The sequence below is a fragment of the Pimephales promelas genome, chromosome 3 (genome assembly GCF_988280905.1).
Source record: "Pimephales promelas chromosome 3, fPimPro1.hap1.1, whole genome shotgun sequence".
In the NCBI taxonomy this organism is placed as follows: Eukaryota; Metazoa; Chordata; class Actinopteri; order Cypriniformes; family Leuciscidae; genus Pimephales; species Pimephales promelas.
In genome coordinates, this window is record NC_142771.1 from 34,313,432 (window position 1) to 34,336,709 (window position 23,278).

The 23,278-nt window shown below is 40.2% G+C and overlaps 1 protein-coding gene and 1 long non-coding RNA gene across 4 annotated transcripts in view; one reads left to right on the forward strand and one right to left on the reverse strand.

The window, feature by feature from the left end:
- The window catches only part of LOC120489298 (uncharacterized), a 186,496-nt gene that overhangs the window by 71,191 nt on the left and 92,027 nt on the right, over positions 1-23,278 (forward strand). The gene's annotated exons all lie outside the window — the stretch shown is intronic.
- olfm2a (olfactomedin 2a) overlaps positions 1-23,278 on the reverse strand; it is a 101,570-nt gene that overhangs the window by 1,119 nt on the left and 77,173 nt on the right. For both annotated transcript variants that reach the window (XM_039685996.2, XM_039685995.2), the window contains exons 2-5: positions 17,286-17,435; positions 10,120-10,275; positions 6,356-6,575; positions 5,729-5,835 (exon numbers count right to left, since the gene is read on the reverse strand). In XM_039685996.2, coding sequence (XP_039541930.2) covers positions 5,729-5,835; positions 6,356-6,575; positions 10,120-10,275; positions 17,286-17,435 — 633 coding nt within the window. The remainder of the gene's footprint in view (positions 1-5,728; positions 5,836-6,355; positions 6,576-10,119; positions 10,276-17,285; positions 17,436-23,278) is intronic.

A 23,278-nucleotide genomic window follows, 5' to 3' on the forward strand; every position in this document is an offset into this window, starting at 1 on the left:
AAGACTACAGTCAACCTGCCCATAGAGGGTGGGATCTTACTCACAGAATGAACACAATAGTGTCAGACATCTTGTTTTGGAAGCTAAGCTAGCAGGCTCTTGTTCTGTGGAGAAAGCTGATTAGTAGGGGTTACCATCCTCTTTTTCCCAGACATGTCTGGCCGTCGATGTCCAGGATTCAGCTTTTGCTTTCTGCAGTCGCCATTCATTGTTTACATGCACAGCTTTTGTTTCAATCTAACTGAATTCATTCTGATTGGTGAATCTGAATGTAGTGTTTACATGAACGCTAAACAAGTGATCGGTTGATGTTCGTTTTAACATTGCTAAGAAAATTCCCGCTACTCTGTGAGAGATACGAGACCGGAGCGTCTCACAGGTGTCGCTCATCGCTAATCACGCCACCGGCCTCGCGCCGTTCTCCCGCGGCCCTCAGTCGTCCCACTCGCCACAGTAAACATAATGAATGGCGACTGTAGAACGCAAAAGCTGAATCCAGGACATGTTGGGCGTTCTCGAAACACATTTTCGGGCAGACTCATCACGGAGACTTGTTGTTTAACTACTGTGCTCTGTTACCGATAGGCGTGACCTCCTAGGGCAACAAAGCAAGTGCATTCTGGGAGTTGTTGTCTTTCATCCACATAAGGCAAAATAATTTTTCTGGCTTATCTCAGTCTAGAAAGCTCAAAATTCAAAAATAATTTCACATTTCTTCTACATAAATGACCCATTTTATATACACATCTTTCCAGAGGTGAACTATCACTTTAACCCTCTGATGGTCTTCCTTTATGAGTCACGTCCTGGGCCTTCCCGATCAGAAGTGACCTGAGGCCTAAAAATAAAGCTTCTTCCATCCCAGTAAAACCAATGCAATTTATTTTTGTTCCAATATTTATTCTTTTTAATTTAGTATTTTGAGACAATTTGATTGAATTTATTAATATTTATGCAATATTTATGGTCTATTTGTTCAATGGAAATATATATATTTCTATATATATATTATTCTTTTTTTTTTTAAATATGAATGCAGTATTTTTGTTTAATATAGAGTCTAGGCCTTCAGAAAAAAAATATTTTTTGAAGAAAATTTGCACCATCTGGTTACAGTATAGAGAAAAAGCATAGAATCATGGTGTAACCACTAGATGGCATGTAAAGCTATCTATGGACAGGCATGTGAATTCCCCAGCTGTTTATGAACACTTTTTTTTGGTGGATTTGAACATATAATTGAAACAATCTCAAATATTTCTTATTTAAAAAATTGTAAAAATAGAAAAATATATTTTTTTGAATTTTTCTGTTTTTGTCAATCTCCCATTCATTTCTTATGGGGGTCATTTTTGACCAAAGACCAAAATCGTGACTAATTTTTTATGACCACTTAGCCTGCTCGGATCATGAACTAAATTTTTTTTTGTGTTCACATCCCTAATGCCAGAAATGTCACCAAGTTTTATAACATTCAGATGAAGCTGTGATTTTTAAAAATTCATAACAGATTTTTTGTAGTCTGAATTTATTGGTGTGTATGTGTATACAAGTGTGTTTGTATGTGTGTGTGTGTGGGTGGGTGTAAATATTTTGCACTCTTGATGTTGTAGAGTAGAGAATCGTGGCCGATTTGTAGATTGTACAAACAAAAATTCAGAGAATTTTAGTTTTTTTTGTCAATTTCCCATTCATTTCCTATGGGTCGGTCATTTCTGACCGAAGACCACGAGTGTGACTATTTTTTTAACGACCACTTAGCCTGCTCGGATCATGACCTCAATTTTTTTTTTGTATTCACATACCAAATGCCAAAAAAGTCACCAAGTATCATAACCTTCCGATGAAGCTGTGATTTTTAATAATTCAAAACAGAAAATTTTTATTCGGTCAGAAGTGACCGAGGACCATCAGAGGGTTAAGACATGAATTACAAATAATCAAATTGGAAAAGAATGCAAAATAGAAGCATTTCCACGAATGGTCCCAGACTTATGGAATGTATAAGAAAGAATGAACCAGGTAAGAAATGAAAGCTGAGGTTTGTGTGCAGAGAATAGAGTAGAGAAAGCATATACCTGGATGAAAGTACAGTACATCAAAAGAGACGCCATCTCCTGACTTACTTTTGAGAGAGTGAAAGCAGAGCCTTTCTTCCTCTGTAACCAGCAGTGACTGTCACTGTGCACAGCCAGTGTGCATGTGTGAGTGTGTGTTGTCAAACCTATTGATCTGCTCTCTGTGTGGGAGTGGAGATGCTGTATGTGCTCTGCACTCGGCTGCAGCAGTTGTTCCCTGCCCTTTTCCACTCCACATTCACAGGAAATCAATCCTGTTAGCAGTTCTCCATCTCTCTCTGCCTCACTTCTCCTTACTCGCCATCACTGTATGAGGCTGAAGTATCTATCAGGCACACAATAGCCATCCTGTGCCCCCATCTTCACCAAGCCATGCTCCGTGCACTCTTTATTAACACATCGTAATGAAACTTCAGACAGTCAGCTTATTTAGGATGGTTATTATGTTCTTTCTCCTGCATAATGAAGCCCCTCTGAGGATTTAACGCTCCCCTGCTATCTTTTGCCTCCCTCCTCCTTGCATTCTCCCTCCCCCATTTCTCATTCCACAGAAAGATGCTGTGCATTTTTATTTTTAGGCTTCTGCGGGGCTGTGTGGTGACTGGAGAGGAGGAGAGCAGGTGACTTATGGACAGGCAGGATAATTGGAACATTAAGTATAGCATTTCCTTTGTGGGCTAAACGAGTCCCCGTAGATCAGCGAGTGGAAGCGTGGTCACACTGCGGTCGGCCCGTCTCCGCCTCTGTGTTCTCTTCTAAATAAAACGCCATATGTTGTGCTTTGGATGCTGGTGTCTGCATCTTTAAGCTTAACCAGCAAAGCCGTGTGTGACTTGGTGAATCTAAGGATTGGTGAATGATTGATATGACCATTAGTTCCATTTCTGTGATGTAGTTGTCACTTTATATGATTGTTGATTGATTTTGGCGAGTGATGTGATCATTAAAGTCAAAAACAAAGTATCATTGGAGATGAACTTTCAGCTTGCAGTATCAGTTTTAGATGCCCACATGGAAGAGAATAATTGATGATCATTGCCTGTTGTCCTTTCTTCATGTCAGTCGTTTTATAGTGGAAATTCAAAATGACTTAAGGCTTCACGGACAGAGAAAACTATAGCAAGAATGACACTTAATTTCCCAGAATTTACTATTGAGTGTTCTGAATTCCTGCCATTCAAATTAAAAAGAGCCAATTTGTTTAATTTGTCAACCCTGTTCTCTAACGTTGTCAGGGTCATCACCAAAACTAACATAGCCAGTGGACAATATTAAATGCGTTTGCCCCCTCGCTTCTGGACCCAATGAGTAGATCACACCTTAGAGCTCTTCAACCCTGCTCTTGGGGACTCACTGTCCTGGGCACAGTTGTTCTTAATCTTAATAAAGATCTCAAGATCTGTATTTGGAAATACCATGTTTTGCTATCCAGGATCAGGTAATCTTTCTTACTTTAGTTTTTAATATTTCAATGCTAATGCGTTCTTTCTAAAAAGTTTTGCGTAGTGTTCACCACATTTATTACAATTTGTATTAATCTTTGTTAATGTTAGTTAATAAAAATACAGCTGTTCGTTGTTTGTTCACATTAATTCACAGTGCATTAACTAATGGTAACAAATACAACCTTTGATTTCTAATAACGTATTAGTAAATGTTGAAGAGGTATTGTTAACCATTCTTTGTTCATGTTAACTAAGGTAGTTAACTAATGTTATCTATTGTTCTCCTTTAAAGGGATAGTTCACTTTGAAATTAACTGTTGGTATGTTTTAGCTTACCTCAAGGGCATTCAAGATGTAGGCGTCTTTGTTTCCGCAGTATTTTCAATTTTGATATTTGTCAGTCATATAATGCAGGTCTATGGTCACCACCTCAAAGAGCATGCACAGAGAAGTCCAAATTAAACATGATTTAATGACTCGTAAATGTAAGTACACGTTGATGGCCTAAGACACGAAACGAGCGGTTTGTGTGAGAAAACCAACAGTATTTAAATAGTTTTTACCTCTTGTAACTACAGCCACGTCCATGTGATCTGAGGGCGCGGGCGCTTCAAGTGCCGGAAGTGAAACCTCACCACTCCCGGATGAGTTTGCGAGAGCATACAACGGTTTAACCTGGATAAGCGCAAATTAGTACCTTTTTAATTAGCCGTCTCACCTAAAATCTCTGTTTTGTGCAAACAATGAGTGAGGTACATGCATGAGAGATCAGTTCCGGCGCTTTCTGGCACTTCCGCAAGCGCCTGTGCCGTCAGATCACTTGGACGTGTCTGTGGTTATAAGAGGTAAAAACTACATAAATACTGTTCGTTTTCTCACACAAACCGCTCGTTTCGTGTCTTAGGCCATCAATGTGTACTTACATTTACAAGTCATTAAATCATGTTTAATCTGGACTTCTCTGTGCATGCTCTTTGAGGTGGTGACCATAGACCTCCATTATTTGACTGACAGACAAGAACGGTTTGACCTAAAAATATCAAATTTGAAACTACTGCGGAAACAAAGACACCTACATCTTGGATGCCCTTGAGGTAAGCTAAAACATATCAAAAATGTATTTCAAAGTGAACTATCCCTTTAACAGTTAAACTGTTAATCAAGAGCAAAATAAAAACATACATGTGTTTGTATATTACATGATACAAATGTATATTTTGTCAACTATTAAAGTCTTAAAGTACATTTTTTGTGGGTTGAGTATAATCCTGATTTTTGTTTAGATCAAATGTATTCCAATCTTACTAAAAGGTTTTGAACAACAGAAACTGATGATTTGATGCAGATGAAAACCAAGATAGGATTTTGTGATCTAATCTGATTTCAGAATACATTTTTCTTTTGAACAACCCATTTTCAAGATTTGATTCCAATCTGACCGAAATCTGAAAAAAATACTTTTGAAAAATTGGGTATTTGAGCTCCAACACTAATCAAACACGCCTTAACAAGCTAATCAAGCTCTTTAGGATCACTTGAAAATCACATTAGTGTGAAATTCAGGTTGGATATTAGCTTTGCTGAACAGTGGGTCTCCATGAGGAGGGCTGAAGACCTCTGCCTCAAAGGCTTGTTCTTCAACCCTGGTCCACCAACAGTTTATATTTTTGGATTTCTCCTTTATCTGACCCATCCATTTTTGGTATTGAAGCATCAACTAACAAGCTAATCAGTTGAATCATGTGTGTGGTTGTTTGGGGAGAATTTGAAAATCTGTAGTGTTGGTGTGCCTCCAGGAACAGGGAAGGGAAAAACTGCCTTAGAGGACCTTTGTTGGGCACGCTCATTACAGGGCCCAGGACGACTGCTAGTAATTCCAGGCAGTGATTGGCGTTTGCCTAAACAAGTTGTTAATATCCAACCCCCTGTTGGATTAATTAATATGGGGACTGTGTCTCTGACAGGAGATTGAGGGAAGAATGGAGTGAGAGTATGAGCATAATAGAGAAGGAAAGAGAGGGAAGGAGAAAATGGTGGAAGAACCATCCATCAGTGACTCAGCTCTCACTGCTGAGGAGCAGCTTTGCTGTACCAAAACACTGACTCAGTCACAGTGTGTGTATGATTGTGTGTCTATGAGGAGAGGCGGCTCATAACAGTGGCAGTGATGGAGTGATAAGAGTGTTGCGGTACGGTCGTTCTTACCCTGTTATCGGAGCTGGGGATCATTGTGTCAGTCATCCAGGAGCCGAACCTTGACCCTGAGGCGCGAACTGTGATGGGGTTACTAACACCAGTTAGCTTCCCGCAACCTGCCGATAGAACACCATAAATGACGGCTTGGATGAAACTCGGATGCATTAAATTGCCAAAAGCGACTTTTATGGAGCAGAACGAATATCCGTTAGATCATCGTTTTAGATTTTATTGTGAAGTCATCAGTTTCACCCTGAATAGAACATGAGCTTGTCTCATCACGCATCTGAAAGCCAATTACTCTCTCAGCCAAATGAACTTTGGACGTTTCGGGTGCAAGGCTTGCTGGCTGGCTGTTTTTAACGTTCTAACGTATCTAATTGGACAGCAAGCGCATTTGGACTTCATTGGGTCTAATGTGATGATCTCAACCATCAGACATGTCTAGTTTACTTTTGCTTTTTTCAATTTAAAAGCAAATTACTGCAGCTGCTCTAAAATAATTCATGCCAAGCGAGTCCTGCACTGAGAAGTCAAAACTCTTTCTATACACTTCTTGTCGCAGGTCACATACTGCCAGTCCACAGTCCATACCTGCCTATTCCTGACTGAACCCACTTCTACTAAATGTCTTACCAAGTTTCTGCATGCAGGAGTGCAGGCGAGTCTCCAGCAGTAGCACTCGCTGCCTGAGCTCCTCGTAGTCGTAGGCTCCCATCTCCTCTTGAATGGCCATGAGGACCAGGGACAGATTCCTCACCTCCTCCCTCAGCCGCAGGATCATTCTTGCATCCGCCTTGTATTGCTCCAGCACTGGCAGCAGGGGAAGCAGCTGAGTCACCTTGTCCTTCAACTCCTGATGGAGAAGGAAGGTGGTTAGGAGTTCAAACGAAAGATGAGAAACGGTTAATCTCCCTCTCACAGAGGTCTGGGAATTTGCAGTCGGCTCACATTAACTATTCAGCGTGTTCATCTCGCATGACCGGTCTCCGGCCCCTGGATCCGAATGCATCCTCACATGAGAACCGAGTATTGATTGTGTGCATCTGCAATCTCTCACAATCTACCACTTGTCTGAAGCAGCGACACCGGCTCACAGACCCTCGGTGGGACCAAGCCGCTATGAAAGTACTTAAAACTTGTGGGCTGATCTCAGCTCAGTGAGGGCCATCAGTTACGGCACCTAGGCGAACTTATAGGCTGAGGTGTATCAATAAAGGGGGTCTGAACTTAAGGTGTATCAATAAAGCATGCTAACCACAGGAGGGGCCGTTTCCTCCTTGTTAAAGTTTATCGTAAATCTGGTGATGGAGCTGCTCTCAGCCCTGCGGCGCCACATCATAAATCTCATTTTCCTGTTCCGTGACACAAAAATTTAGTCTCGTTAATCTCCCACCCTGCCATAGGCGACTTTGAGCTCTCAACATTCATCAGCAGCCTCGGCGAAATAAAGCCGGGCTTTGAGACATCCACTCTTTGAAATAGTGCTTTTAACACTGGCACATCTCGCAAATTTTTCACAGCCCCAGCAGAGAAGAAGAGAGGAAAAAAAGGAGTATGGCGCTTTGAACATTGATAGATTTCTGGAAAATTTTGGAATCATTTTCTATGCAGCGTTTGGTGAGATGACTCAGACCGCGGGAGAACGGGGTGGATGGGCAAGTGGCGGTGTAGTGCATTCTGAATGATAGGGATACCCCTGGGAAACGTGTCTGTGGCTTCCATTCTAGTCTTTTTAGCAGACGGCTATATGTTACTCATGTTAAAGCTCTTCCATTTAGTGCTCTGTATATCATTAACGAGTCCTTCAACTATTCTGAGATCATACAGAGTTGCAAGCACACTGTCATATTTAAAAGATGCAAGAATGAAGCGGTCTGAGCCTTTAGGGGAGCAGCTGCTTACTAAAAAGAACAGAAAAACATACACACACTTATTACTAAAGCTCCGTCCCGTTCCTTTTCTTCCTTGTTGGCCTGAAACGAGACTTCAAGAGATTTCCACGACGCATGCGCGAGAATTGCGATCTCCTTTAACTACTTCAGTTCAGTTCTCGCGCATGCGTCGTGGAAATCTCTTGAAGTCTCGTTTCAGGCCAACAAGGAAGAAAAGGATTAGTCGAATAAAGTCGTTATTTTTGTTTGTTTTTTTGCACAAAAAGTATTCTCGTCGCTTGATAAACTTATAGTTGAGCCACGGTAGTCACATGGAATATTTAAACTTTTTATTCATTGACTTTCTGGGCCGTCAAGTGTCATTCCCTTAGGAGCCTATGTGGTAGTGATACAGCTCTCAAATTTAATCAAAAATATCTTCATTTGTGCTCCGAAGACGAACGAAGGTCTTACGGGGTTGGTACAGCATGGGGGTGAGTAATTAATGACTTAATTTTCATTTTTGGGTGAACTAACCCTTTAAGGGAACGTTCCCGGAACATTCTCCTTACGTTATAAAAATGGAACCGAAAAATAACCTACATGAAACCTACCTCTCATATAACGTACTTGTTTGGTTCCCAAAAAAATAACCTCATGGGACCATTCGAGAACGTTAGGGGAACGTTCTGTGTTTGCTGGGGTGTTCATTTGAGGTGAATTTTCTCTCAGAGGACCTTTGGTATTTCTCAATTAAACACAACAATCAAGTTGTATTGAAGTTTAGTGCCAGTGTCTATGACACTTCGGGGCAGGACGCCAGAATGAGATTTAGAGAAGGGTGGCTGAAGGTAGGCGGGTTGTGAAGTCAATATAAAAATAATGAGGCTGTGAATACTAATTAGTGTGTACTAATGTTGCTCAATCTCCAGTCATGTTACCAACTGAATATTAATGCTAAACACACACAGGGCATCCCCCTAATAATCGAGGCACCATATGTGACGCCATATGAAATTTCGTACATATGAAATACTACGCACATGGCACCCTTTAGCGTCAAAATAACACGCAGATCCCAAGGCGTCATACAGGTGACTGGCATCCAAAATGAGACGCAGACCCTACCCCAGACCATAGACTGTAAAAAATATGGACAAAGCGTCTGTGTCAGTTTTGAGGCTGTTTATGGGGGGTATGGGCGGCGCCATATTAGAAAATCTTGAGAAATACAAAATACAAATGTTCAGAAAGGATACAGAGGTGGTATGATGTGTTGTGTCAGATCATGGCCGAGACGTCAAATTCCACTCGGCGCAGCCCGTTATCAGCTGTCAATCAAAGTTAACCGCCCTTATTTGTCATACATTTTATGTCTAAATACGATCTAAACTAACGAGTTAGAAAATAATTCACCCCCCTCACAGTTTTCAGGCACGCAGAACCTATCCAAAAATACAATAAAAGTCCATGGGACCAAACTGTAAAAACATGAATTTATGCTGTGAAAACGGACATTTTAACATGGGATCTATGGATATTTGCTCCCTTTTGGGACCTCCCTCTAGTGGATTTTAGATGTATTGCAGTTTTTCACACTTCCGGGTAGGCTTCATTTTTCAGATTAGAATGTTGGGTCTTGCCCCAGACCTAAACCTACCCATAACAGTGTGCGCTAAAGGGTGCCATATGTGTAGTATTTCAACGAAATGTCATATCACCTATATGACGCCAAAGGATGAGAATGTGTTGAATAATCCTATGGTTTCCATTTGTTATTTATTTTGTTAACCAAATAAGAACATTTTTGGAATGTTCCTATTAGGTTCTTTTTTTGTAACCAAAATTAAACCTTCCCAGACTGGTCCAGGTTTATTTATTTATTTGCAATAACCTAAAAGAGAACTTATACAGAACATAATCTAATGGTTTTATCTTTATAAAACATTCTGCAAACCTAAAAATAGCTTTCCTGGCTAACCCAAAACAAATGTTTGGGAAATGTTCTGAGAACATTATGGGAACAAATGTATTGTTCCCAGAACATTTTGGGAACCAAAAATTGTTAGCTGGGATTTGCTTGGTGTTTTAGATATTTCACATTGTTTTGACATTGATTATCCAGTAGGAAGCCATGTCAGATTCTTTTTTTAAATATGTATTAATTAATACACTCAGTATGTGTATCAAGTATCAAATTTGAATAGAATTATTTCCAATGTCATCTACACAATGTCTCGACCTTTTCTGATTAACTGATCGACCTTTTCAAGTGAAAAATAAATATACCATATATTATTTTATGCTAGAATACTACAAATACATTTACATATTTATGTAATTGCGATAATATAAATACCCTGCAATTGTACTTTAATTATTAATTATATTAAATATATTTAATATAATATAATGTATTATATTTATTTTATATATTTATATACATTTAATTATATTAGTTATATGTATAATTTGTCTGCTATATTGGAATTACTACTTCAGTACTTAATGTACTTGAAAACACACCTGAAAACTCTTGGGGTTGAGGGTGCGTGGATTTTCAGAGGCAGTCTTCAGTTTGCCGTCCACTGTTTTCATGAGGTTCTCCGTGTCTCTCACGTACTGCAGGTCTCTGTACGTCCTCAGATCAAGCACTTCCATGGATTGAGTGATATTCTGAACCTGTTAAATACAACAAAACACAAAGTCAAAACAGTGTGATGCATTTTTTTAAGGGCACAACAGTGTGACGCCTTCAATTTGTTGTAGTTCAAATCAGCCTTCCTACATATTCAGACCTCCCGCCGAGCATCTTGCCCACATCAACGGATTGTGCACACACACACACCCAACTAGCTTCCCAGAGGCCACATACACACACACACACAGAAAAATTCACACAACCTCCACCAAACAGGATATGGATTGTATGCTGGTATTCTCCTCATGCCTTCACTGATGTGCATGAGGGGTCTTGTCTAATGAGCTGATCTGCATAGCTGTCAGACCCAGTGGTCACACTTAGAGCTGAGGATTGTGGATGTTTGGACTTGGGCAAGGGTTAGGTGGGATCACATATTCACTGAGCATTCACTTATTGTGTGTCATGCATGTCGCTGAATGCTTAGGAGGGCTGAGCATACTCACGCTCTCTCTCTCTCTCTCACACGGACACAAGAGGCTGGGTGGTGTTAGTTTAATTCTGAACACATCTCTTTCGGAGAGGGACTGACCCAGGTGTCCTCATTAGTCTGCGTTTTATCAAGCAGGAGCATTAGTGCCTCACAGCTGCTGGCATTGCCGCACACACATTTTATTGTCTGAGTGATTGAGTTATGTTGGAGTACGGCTGATGAGGTGTTTTAGACCCTGACATTGTGGCAGGGCAGGATTTAAGGTAGAGTTTGGGGCAAGATTTAAAGGGATAGTTCACTCTAAAATGAAAAATCTGTCATCGTTGAACTGCCTCTCATGTCGTTCCAACGTTTTATGACTTCCTTTCTAATGCAGAACGCAAACCAAGATATTTCTGTCCATGCAGTATTATGAAGGTCAATGAAGAGATCATTACTTTGATGAACAGACCGATCCTTAATTAACTCTCGAATCAAATCAAAACATTCATCAACTTGCATGTACACAGACTACATCAAATATCACGATGATTAAGAACGAACAAGGCTTAATGTTAGATGTTAGCAGCGGCTCACCCATTGAGGGCGCTGGGGCGCCGACCTCTCGCCAACCTGCCTGCCTGTTTTAATTTTTATAATCTCTCATTTTGCAAAATAATCCGTGTTAATTACATTCTAATAATGGCTTTACTTTAGAATGTGTTTAGAACTCTCCAGAATCATATTTGCATTCACTTTCGACGCTGTTACGTTTATCATGTTAGGTAATAGGCTGTCTTCCCTGGGCTCCAGTTCGTTCAGCCCTACAGTGCTGGAATTTAAGCCAACGGTTCCCCGTTTGCTACACAAAAAACGTTATATTTCGCCAATCATCGTCGTTGAATTTTATGGTTTGGGGGCTCTAAAAATATCGCCCGTACTACCAAGATTAGAGCACGGGACATTTACCTCAGTGAAACAGTGTTGTTTTTGGCAGCCCTTTTAGTTTTAGTCTTAGTCTTTTGGGCGAAAACGCTTTTAAGTTTTAGTCACATTTTAGTCACTTATAAACTTAATAGTTTTAGTCAAGTTTTCGTCAAGTTTTAGTCTACGAAAACACCAAAAGGTTTTAGTCAAGTTTAATCAATTTTAGTAAAAAAAAAAAAAAAGTAGTCTTTAACAAATTAATTTAGTTTAAAAAGTAGTGGAAATGGGCTTAGGTTTGACAGATTTAGCAAATGTTGCAATTCATAAAACAAGCTAACCTTAAAACCTTTGCATAACTAGACTTTCTCATTGATGGAGATGCAGTGCTGCCATTGCCAAGCTGTACTTCATTGTCACATTGGGCAGAAACCTTTTATCTCCATATTTCAAGTTATAGTTTTACCCCTGAATATTAAAAGCTATTTTCACCAGTTATCACAGTAATAAAGGAATAATGGTTTAAAGTTTCAACAGCAAAAACGTTGAGCTACTAGAACATTGTACACAGATAAAGTGGTAAAAGTGGGATCACTTTTTTACTCCAAAAAAAGCCAAGAATAAAAACATTCTTACTTTGGCAATTGTGGCTATATTTGAGAAATTGCTAAAGTGCAATGAACAACATAGTATGCAACAAGATGCATATTATTTGTAAACACAAACATTATGTATACAACCCAGTCTATCTTTAACTTGTGCAAACTGCAAAATATTCTGAAACAAAATAATGAAATAAATATCTAATACTGAGGTGCATTGAACAAAGAATGCATACTTGAATATAAAGTATGAAACAAACATGACACTTGGAGTGTGTTGAACATAAAAATGAATAAGACAATCCCTGAATAAACACTGGTCTTGGTTAGTTGGGTATTTTACACTTAAAGCCCTGTTTTAAGATCGTTTGTAATGAAATAGAACGGTTAAGATTGAAATTTGGACAAACGCTGTTGTCCCGAGAATTTTAGGTTTGTGTGTTAGCACCCACACAATCATTCATAAAACGCATTAAACATTCGTTTACAAAGACGTCAAACTCACCGAGTGACCAGGGATATTCACTGATACGCTCACACAAACATCGCTGCAAAATATGCTTTCCAACAGGTTTTACCCTAGTTTTTGTCCGACTTGGTACAAAAACTACCATTAAACCCTGTGTTGTTGTTGTGTGGAATCTGGTGCGCGCGCGCCGGTGCCGGCCGGTGCTGGGCGCACGCGATAGGAAACGGCAGCATTGCTGATACTTATTTTTAGCTCCATACAGACCGATTTCACGCAAAACAGGCGTAAATTACATGCATTGTGAACGTCAGCCTTGTAATCCTTTTCGTTCCGTCTCGTCAGCGAAAACTCGACGAACGTCAGCATGTTTTAGTCACCTCAGAGCTATTTTTAGCTAGTCATCGCCGCGTTATTGTCATAAAAAAAACGGTGCGTTAACGAAATCATTTCGTTATGGTCATCACTGACGAAAACATCACTGCCTCAGAGAGGTGTGTGAGTGCAGCATGGTGGCGCCGGCGATGTCGAGTAGCACTAATGTAGTCGTGGGAGTTGAGCCCCAAAGCCTTTACCCCTGTTGTATCTACACTACTCGTATGAATTCATTTCAAGCTACCTTTATTTCCTTTTTGAAACTTAAAAATGTTGTACACCAATGACTCTCATAATATAGAAACATTGCGTGAAACGTCTTTTTTTCAAGCAAAGACTTTGGAATGACATGATGTTGAATAAATAATGACATAAATGTCATTTTTAGGTGAATGGTAGAGTTATATTGAGGTAGACATGGGTGTGTCATGTGCCTCATTGACTTACTTTGCCTTGAGTTGCAAATTTGCCTCTCAGGAATCCCTCTCCAAACAGTTTCATTTTCATCCTCTATTACTCTCTATCTGCCTCTCTCTTCATCTCTGCCTCCATCAGCTGTGTTCATTAACTAGTCAAACAGCTGCTTCCTATTGTAGTGTGATTCCAAAGCTCTCTCTGATTCAGTGAGTGTAATGTTGATGGGGACGTGTGGTTCTTAATGGGCTGCTTTTGGAAAGATGGAAACCACTGAGGGGTTGGTGAGGAAGGAGGAAATGAGGGCCGGTCAACTGGCTGAGAGTCCAACACTCTATTTATGCCAACACTTTGCATTTAACTGCCAATCAATTGAACCACGCATTACAACAGACTCAATATCCGACCGTTTCTCTGTAGCAAAACATCTCTCTCTCTCTCCTTGATTTCTTTTATATTGCAATTTCTCTCCTTCACACTACCTGTGGAAAAGAGCTTATATTGAGTGTTGGACACTGCAGTTTGACCAACGATTAAACAGCTATTTAAACAGTATTATAACTATCTGGCTATTGGGTTCCACCAAACTGACCAAAAAACAAAAAAAAACAAAAACACCACTACCAAAGTTAAACCAGATGGAAATTCATGCGGATCCAAGAAGGTCTTTTTACAGTAGGAGTGCTCTCCGTTTTCCCATTTCTTTCTTTCTTTATCTTTTTCTCCACACCAGTGAACTATTTAAGGCGAACTACATAGTTCTGGTAGTTACATAGTAGGTGAACTATGAAATAGAAATGGTGGCCAGTCAAGCATAGTTAGATGGTATTTTTCTCTCAACGCCACATTGTTGATTTCGGGTTCAGCCAACATAATTTCCTTGTTATTTTCACCTGGGATGTTTCCATGACAACACAGCACGGCGTCCATCAGCGTAATAGCTGTTCTTAGGACAGAAATGTCTTATTACTGCTGTTAACATAACTATTGCAAATAAATACATTTTATACACACACAAAAAAAGGTTTTGCTTTATTTATCTGTTACAACTTTAAAAATTGCAGTCTCATCTTTGGACCCTTCCATTTCTTAGGAAACTTGTTCAAACATAACACTACAAAAATGTGTACAATGTTACTGATGTAGGCTATAGATTATAAACAGTAACATTGTACAAAAAATGTTCTTTTTCTACTTTAGTTTTCAGCTCTATGTTAACTCTAATACATTCTATACAAAGTTGTATGACATACCCCAGACAGCAAACTGACATTGAATCAACGTGGAAACGACGTCTCTCATGACATTGAAACAACGTTGATTTTGCTCATCGAATTAACGTTGAACCAACGTCAGACGCGGCATTCTTCAAAGCTAAATGAAAATCGAAAATTGGTTTGCTTTCATAACGTTGAAACAACACGTTGATTTCAAGTTGATTTTCCGTTAGTTTTGAAAGAATGACGCGTCTGACGTTGGTTCAACGTTAATTCGATGAGCAAAACAATGTCAGATCAACGTTGTTTCGATGTCATATTTCCACGTTGATTCAATGTCAGTTTGCTATCTGGGACACATGTAATTTCTGTATGTTTTGCAAGAAAAAAAAAGTAAAAAATCAACTAAAAAGTAGACATTGATTTCCAATATCAAATTATTGCTAATCAGCATGTCACATCCGGGTCCGTCACTTTTTGGGGTCCCCTGGAAACATTTCCATTGTGTTCTCTGCAAACATTTGCATCGGCTTTTGCATTGCGTTTCTGTTTTGGTGGTTGTGAAACTGATGAAGATGTTTTCTTAATTTGCGGGTGTTTTTCTATTTACATGTTTCATTTGCAGAGCGTTGAGCTCTCTCGGCCACAGTGCGGATTACCTACTTCTTTCGGTGAGATTCTGAAGTGTGCATATATACGATCGACACTTTAATATCCCATGAGGCTACGGGAGAGGATTTATAAATGGCAGTGAAGCGACAAAATTGACGCTGGTGGGTTACCTGATAATGACAACATGTTGAATGTAGTACGTCTGTATTACATTCATACTACACACATTCATAGTATAATAAAACACTTTTTGAAGACGTTTAGATAATTACTAGTGCTGTCAAACGATTAAAATATTTAATCGCAATTAATCGCATTAATGTCATAGTTAACTCACGATTAATCGCACATTTTTATCTATTCTAAATGTCTCTTGATTTCTTTTTGTTACATAATTTTTTTCTCATTTTAATGCGCTTATCAATATGGAAAAGTGGAAAAATTATTATTGAAAATAACATTGGAATAGTGTTCAATTTCACACTAATATTTATAAATAATCTCTCACACAATGTAACACTGTCTATCAATAAAAGGGTGAAAGAAATACTGACGAGGTCCTGATATTGACAAGGGGGCCGAGAATTCGCATCATCTGTGTGTGTGTGTGTGTGTTTGCTTGGCCATCATCAAGTGGTGTTTCAGACTGGACGTGCTGCGATGATGATAGCTCAGTTCACAACGACAACACACAGATCCAGTCTTGTCAATGGGACAATATGGCAACTTTTTAAAAGTAAACTTTCCATTCAGAATCTTAGGGCATCCATTTCGGCGTCTCGCGCTCGTCATCCACTCAAAACGTAACGTTACTATTTGGCCGGCTCGCAAGCCGAAAGGAGTGTGTGCGGCACAAAACGTCCTCGCGCTGCGCTCTGAAACCCATTCATTTCAATGGCATGCGCCGCGCAAGGACGTTTTGTTGCTTCTTCGACCAAAGCGCAAGCGGATCAAGACCGGAAACAAAACAACAGGCACGCCGCAAACACACGTTTCGGCTTGTGAGCCGGCTTTGAGTCGACGACGAGCGCGGGACGCCAAAATGGTTCAGGACGCATACCGCGTCCTGTTGCAAAAGCATGTGAAAAACTACAAAGTTTACTAGGACAAAAAGACAGTTAATCGCGCGATAAAAAAATGAACGCAGTTAAAATGGGTTTGCGTTAACGCCGTTAATAACGCGTTAAACTGACAGCCCTAATAATTACTTATTCAAAATAAGTACGTACTCAAGAGAGTATGCGATCTTGGATGCAGCCAATGTCACGTGTATACCTTCTTTTCACCGCTGATTCCTGATGGTTTAGAAGATTACTCTGATTTACTCTGAGTCGCCCCCTGTCGTCGTTGGCGAGCGCGTCGAGTATAAATGCCTCGTCCGTTTGAGGAAGAGCGCACGCAGTTAGCGGAGGCTCGCGGTGTGGAGCCAGGCGAAGCTAAAAAAGGCTGAAGCCCACTTGAACACAAATTAGATTGGGCTTAATATGATATTTTGTGTTCAACAGATAAAAGAAATATATGATATAACGACTTCGAAATACATTGTCTTCATTTACTCACCAATGATGGCTATTTTCATTTTTGTTCGTCTCTGTGAGTGAATCTCAGGCTTTTAGTAAGTTGTGTGCTCCATTTCATGATTTAGGAGGTACTTTAGTTTTTTTTTTTTCCAGCTGTTCTTTGCCTGGTCCCAATCTAATGTGTATAATTAGGAAAAAATGAAAACTTTCTAACGGCTCAGCAGAATGAATCCAATTTCACAGCTGTATTTAGGACGTGTCCTCTTTTAGGCGGTTGTTGTGCATCATGTACTTTCACAAACTTTCTCTAATGGGCAACAGTATTGTATAATGCTTGGGGATCCATGTTTAATGACTGTGTAATATGTGCAAAACATTACTCTGCTAGGATTTGCTCTTGATAAGTGTGTGTCATTTAGGTTATTGTGCATGTAACAGGCAATTGTCACCTTCTCCATTAGTTGACGGAGCTGTCTGCTACGTGGGTCTCGATTACACATGTTCTGTGCTGGAGCCACGACGGTGCAGATACATTTCCCATCTGCGTCCTGTGCCGAGCTGTAGATCTGCCAGCCCTCCTCTGGGCTCGGATACAGGGCCTGCGCAGAGAAAGAGATGGAGAGATGAGAAAAAGAGATAGAGAAGGATGCACGGAGTAAAATGCATGAGCGAAATAGAATGTGGCATCTGTGAGAGGAGGAGGTTTTGATCAGCTTAGACACTTGGGGGAAATAGAGCCGCTTTGGATCGATAAAGCTGCTTCTTCATTGGGGGTGGAGTCAGGAGATGGATGTCTTGAAACAGTGTACATGCTCAAACATACACACACACCTAACCCGAATACATCGCTTAATATAAGCTGTTTTCCTCATTGGGAGCAAAAAAAATGTCCCCACAAGGATTTCGGATATTGCCAATAGGGATGCACCGATCATGTTTTCTCATTGGCAAATTCTGATTTATTTTTTTTCTCCAAGTGAATTTATTTGTTGTTTATTTGCTCGATTACAAGCCAAAATGGCCTTTTAACCAAAAATATCTGTAGCCATTTCAAATTAGAGGCAACCACTTCCAATGGAAAAGTACAATCCAAGCAATGATGCTACACACATGTAGCAAGAGCAATCGTTTTTGATTTTGATTTTGTTTTGGACAAATGAATAGTTGTGGTGCCACAAATGCTTTCGATTGAGCTTAACTAGGACTAAACCAGGAATATTCTAACAAGACTCTATTTGGTATGTTAATGAAGGTGTTTTTTTTTAGGTTTTACTATCCCTAAAGACTAAAACAAGATTGGAAAAGAACATTGATTGTCAATAAAAAGGGATAGCATTGACGAGAAAAAGGAGTGGCAATAAAATGTCTCCTCCTGTTCTAACCTTCCCATTTTCATTCTTTCTTACCCTCTACGGTGTTTTTCAATCGCTCACTCTCTCTCTCTCACCCCACACTTCAGATTAAATGACCGAGAGGACAGAGCGACTATGTGATTGGAGAGTAAAGCAGCAGCCGCCCCATGAGCTCAGTGTCACTTCCCGTCACATCCTGCCAATCCCTGCCACTCTTCTCTCTTTCTGTCTCCTTCACATTTTCACTCCCTCCACATCCTTTTCTTCCACACTCTGTCCTCTCCTCACCTTCCCATCTGTCCCTTCTTCCCATCTCTTCGGCTCGGTTTGTCCCTGGGCAATTTCTCTCGCTCGCTTACTCGATTTAATTCAAATTATAGCAATTCGACTCAATAATGCTTTATTAGACTGCCAGGCAAATGTAATTTCACAAAATCAAAAGGAATTGATTTGTAAATTTAGGTGTGGAGGCAATAAAAAATACAGGTTCCACGAACACAAGTAATCACAATGAGTGTTATTCATTCAAGTCAAATATGTGTGTTTATCTCCTTTCCCAATATTGTTTCAAAGCAGTTTTACAGATGGTTATGTTTCAATAATGCCTAAGTGCTTTAACATACAGCAAGTTTTAGGACTAGGCAATATGATGATTTATATTGCGATAATACGAGTTATCCTTCAGGTTTAGATCTTGTTATATTTTATGCCCAAGTTACATGGGCAAACATATGAGTGATTAAGAGTTTTAAATGCTAAAAGTGAGAGTAAGCTATTCTCAAAAAGCTTTCATGAAAATACGATTAGTTGTTGAAGGTGAAAAGTCTGAAATGTTAAAGTAAAGTAAAAACATATGCTGCTCGGCTGCTTTGACAAACAACTCTGATTATATCAAGGCATCTCAATATCTGTGTTTTGTTTCATTCGACAATTTCTTTGACTTCGACTTCTCTACTAGTCATGTAACATGTCACATTTTGTTCCCCTTTAAAGATCTGTGTTGATTCGTTGTGGAGCTGCAATTTATTTGAACCATCTAATGATGCTTGTCTTTTCAATTTGATCAGTTTGTTGAGTCTGGCGATGTGGGTGGAAAATTTATTGTTGTTTTGATTAATTCTGGCTTGAGACTATTTCTCTCTGTGCATCTGTTTCCCCAATTTATCCTCCATCTCTGTCTCTCCCCTTGAGCACATTTTCGTTTAGGTAGCATGGCCTCCCTATTTTCAGTAACCTATCTTCTCTTTTTTTCTCTCTCTCTCTCAAAAGAAAAACTAAATACAAAAGAAACCACCAAAGCATTTTCCACGCGCCTGATGTATGTTTTCAATTGTTTTCAATGGGAGCGTTTTTTAAACGCCTTGAGCGTATCGAGGCGCTGAGCTGTTTTTTCACGCTGAGCGCTCTGCGTTTTAACTGGTCACCGAGAGTTGAAAAATTTTCAACTTTGGGTAGAACCAAGCGGCAACATTCTAATCTGAAAGATAAAGCCTGCCCAGAAGTGTGAAAAACTGCAATACATCTAAAATCCACTAGAGGGAGGTCCCAAAAGGGAGCAAATATCCATAGATCCCATGTTAAAATATCTGTTTTCAAAGCATAAATTCATGCTTTTACAGGTTGGTCCAATGGACAATTATTGTTTTTTTGGATAGTTTCCGAGTGCCTGACAACTGTGAGGGGGGTGGATTTTTTTCTAACTCATTAGTTTAGATCGTTAAAATGTATGACAAATAAGGGCGGTTAACTTTGATTGGCAGCCGATAACGGGCTGCGCCGAGTGGAATTTGCCATCTCGGCCATGATCTGACACAACACATCATACCGCCTCTGAACATTTTTGTATTTTGTATTTCTCAAGATTTTCTAATATGGCGCCGCCCACACCCCCCATAAACAGCCTCAAAACTGTTCTTCAGAAAGTCTATGGGTGACGTCACAGACGCCTTGTCCATATTTTTTACAGTCTATGGGTAGAACGCAGCGCTCATCACTGTCACTTTTTACCCAGCCGTCCAATCACAGTGGAGGAGGGGCGGGACTAATACCAAACCGACCAACTGTCACAACATTCTTTCTGTACAACATCAACGAGCAGAGCTAACCGAATAACATGGATGAATAATATTTTTTAGTATGAAACAAATTATCTGCGAAATCAGTTCAAAAGTAAACTGTGCTGCGGATATTCGGTATCATAGCAACGAAACGTCTCAACGGAAAAAAATCTGCGCTGCCAAAACGCTTTCAAGCGCCCACAGCTAGGCGTTTTCAGCTGGCTAAGGCCCCGTTTACACGAAGGGAAAACGCAGATATTTCCCTGCGGATTGGCCTCTCGTTTACACGGAAACCCCGTTTTTATCACAGAAAACGATTTCTGATTTCTGAAAATGCCAGTTATGTGTTGTCATGTGAACTGGGAGAAGCGGCGTTTTAAGTTCTCTCTTGTCGATTCTGAGGATTCTGATTGGCTTGCATGGCTTTATCCTTAACCCCTACACTGCCACCAATAGGTTTGGCATAGTTATGATGGCGCTCGTCGGCGTATTTATGCGGGTGTGTGAACGATGTTATTTTTGAAAACGGAGAGGGGGAAAATATTCGTTTTGCTAAATACCCGGCTTTGTGTAAACGTGGACACATGGCCTAACGACGAAATGATGTTAACGATTATAGGTCTAAAAATACACCACCTAGTAGATTAGGAGACATATAAAATCTCCCATCTAATTCTAGTGAAAGGGCCCTGCAAAGCCTGAAGGCATGAGAGACAGACACACACACACACTCACAGACAGCTACTGGTGGTTCAGATGCACACTCAGATTCGTTATGTTTGGGCTTAGCTTGCCTCATTCCTTCTGTTCATCTAACCTTTTGCTTGTCGATTTGCATAAGAATGCAACAATTATTATAAAATGTTATAAACTGTTATAAATGTCTCTCTGGGCATAGTGCTATTTCCCTGTCCAGTCTGGCTTTCAGCAGCTGTCAAATCTAGCAGGGTCCTCGCTTCCATTAGCAGTGATTTCGTGTGCTTCGTGTCACTGGCATCAAACACTTGCTGAAACTGCTCTGCCATCCATGCTGGAATTTTCCCAGGTGAGCTGATGCAGAAATCCAACCGTCTCTGCGAGATCAGCACGGACAGGTCTTGGCTCCGAGACGCCGTGCGCGGACACTACGCTCTGCTGACCAACCTCACCCTGGCCTGAAAGAATGCGCTATTGCTTGGGTCTTCGATTCCCACCCCAGTGTATTACCAGCCTAACATTTCATCATCATTCTCATTCCCATCCCGACGGACCTGCGGCTTAGTGTCTGAGCACGTCAGATACGGTTACCGTCGAGCTCCGACTCAATCTATACGCCAATCTGCCACCCGCAGTCCCTCGAGAGGATAAAAGTGTCGCATCAATCATCAGTGCGGTACACGCACCTCACATGTTAAACATCAGCGTGGCACGTGTGCCCATCCGACGGGCGGAATATATAAGCCGCATAAATATGCTTTCTGTTCATTAATGTTGCATAAATGTTGAGTTTTAATTTAAGAACTGATTAGAATCACCCCTGGACTCATTACCACCCACCAATTCATTCTGCTGTAATTTCCTCTCATCTACTGCTAATGGCAGAGTAGAGTACGGGGGGCACACTCTCACTTTCACTCTCACACACTCACACACGCACCAAATCACTTACAGATGTGTGAAGCATCTCACCCTTATTCTGACGATCCCATCCAGCATGTATGTGGGTGCATGTTAGGAATAGGCCAGTTATTTATGAACAAACAGGTCAGACGTAATGAGCAACGGTTTAATTAGTAACGGTTGAGCTGCCATCCGTAAACGTCAGGGTGAGTGTATCTGCATGCATCTGTTTTTTTTTTTACCCCTCATTTGCATTTGACACTCAGCAAACGATCAAATTACTCTGTCAGTAGCACGCAGTCTATTTGCCAGCATTTAAGACGACACGCGAGTGAATTAATTATCAGTGAAGTTGCTGATCATTCGTTTCTAAAACGGTTTCTTATGCAATGATGAATGGTGCGTCTTCTATGTTCATTTTAGTTGTTGTTCTAACCTGCTGTGATCATGGTGACGAGCAGGACATTTTGTCACCTGCTTGGTTTCAATTTCTGTCGCATTGATCACCCTGTCTGCAGTGAAATCACAGTGGTCCAAAACACATCTACCCTTTGTAGATTAAAGGGGTGGTTGATTGCGATTTCACTTTTTTCATTTTAAATAGTGTGTAATGTTGCTGTTGGTGCATGAACAGTATCTGCAAAGTTGCAGCGCTGAAAGTTCAATGTAAGTAGAGATATCGTCTTTTTAAAATCAGGAAGTTTAATACCTACAAAAACGACTCGATTGGGACTACAGCTGGGTTTTAGACGTCACTAACCCATACTTTTGCATCAACCCTCCGGAAAATGCAAAAAAAGGGCATGGCCATATTTCTGCGGCTTGTCGAGTGTGTTGTGTTTACCCAGCTGTCAGGTCTTCTGTGTTCGGCTTCCCACGGACGTTTTATGTTTAATTATGTTCCTGAAAATGACGATCATAATCTAGCTCTCTGTGCTGCGCATTTTACGGAAGACAGCTTCCAGAATCTCCACGAATTCAATGCCGGATTCAACAAGAAACTGTTACTAAAACATGAAGCAGTTCCAACTTTAAACCAACCAGAGGCAGCAGTTGTTGGGCCACAACCTGTAAGTAAGATTTGATCATTTTAAATGTATTTGCAATTTTAATTTAAATGTATTTGCAATGTATAATTTCAGACGTATTGTTTCAGTTTTATCAAATGCCAGCGCTGGCTTCATAACCACTTAGTTATGCTATTTCGTGTCTATGACAAACACGTACAAACATTTTGGACCTGAATTTGTATATGTGCTAATTTTGTAATTGTATTTTTCATGTATATATACTTTATGACGTTATTTTTCGATTTGATCAAGAACGTAAACCAGTGCCAACACTGATTGTGTATATAGTAGTTGGATGCTATTGTTGGATGCTATTGTGTAAAACAAACGTGTATAGAGTTAAAAAAATATATAGGCAAATTAC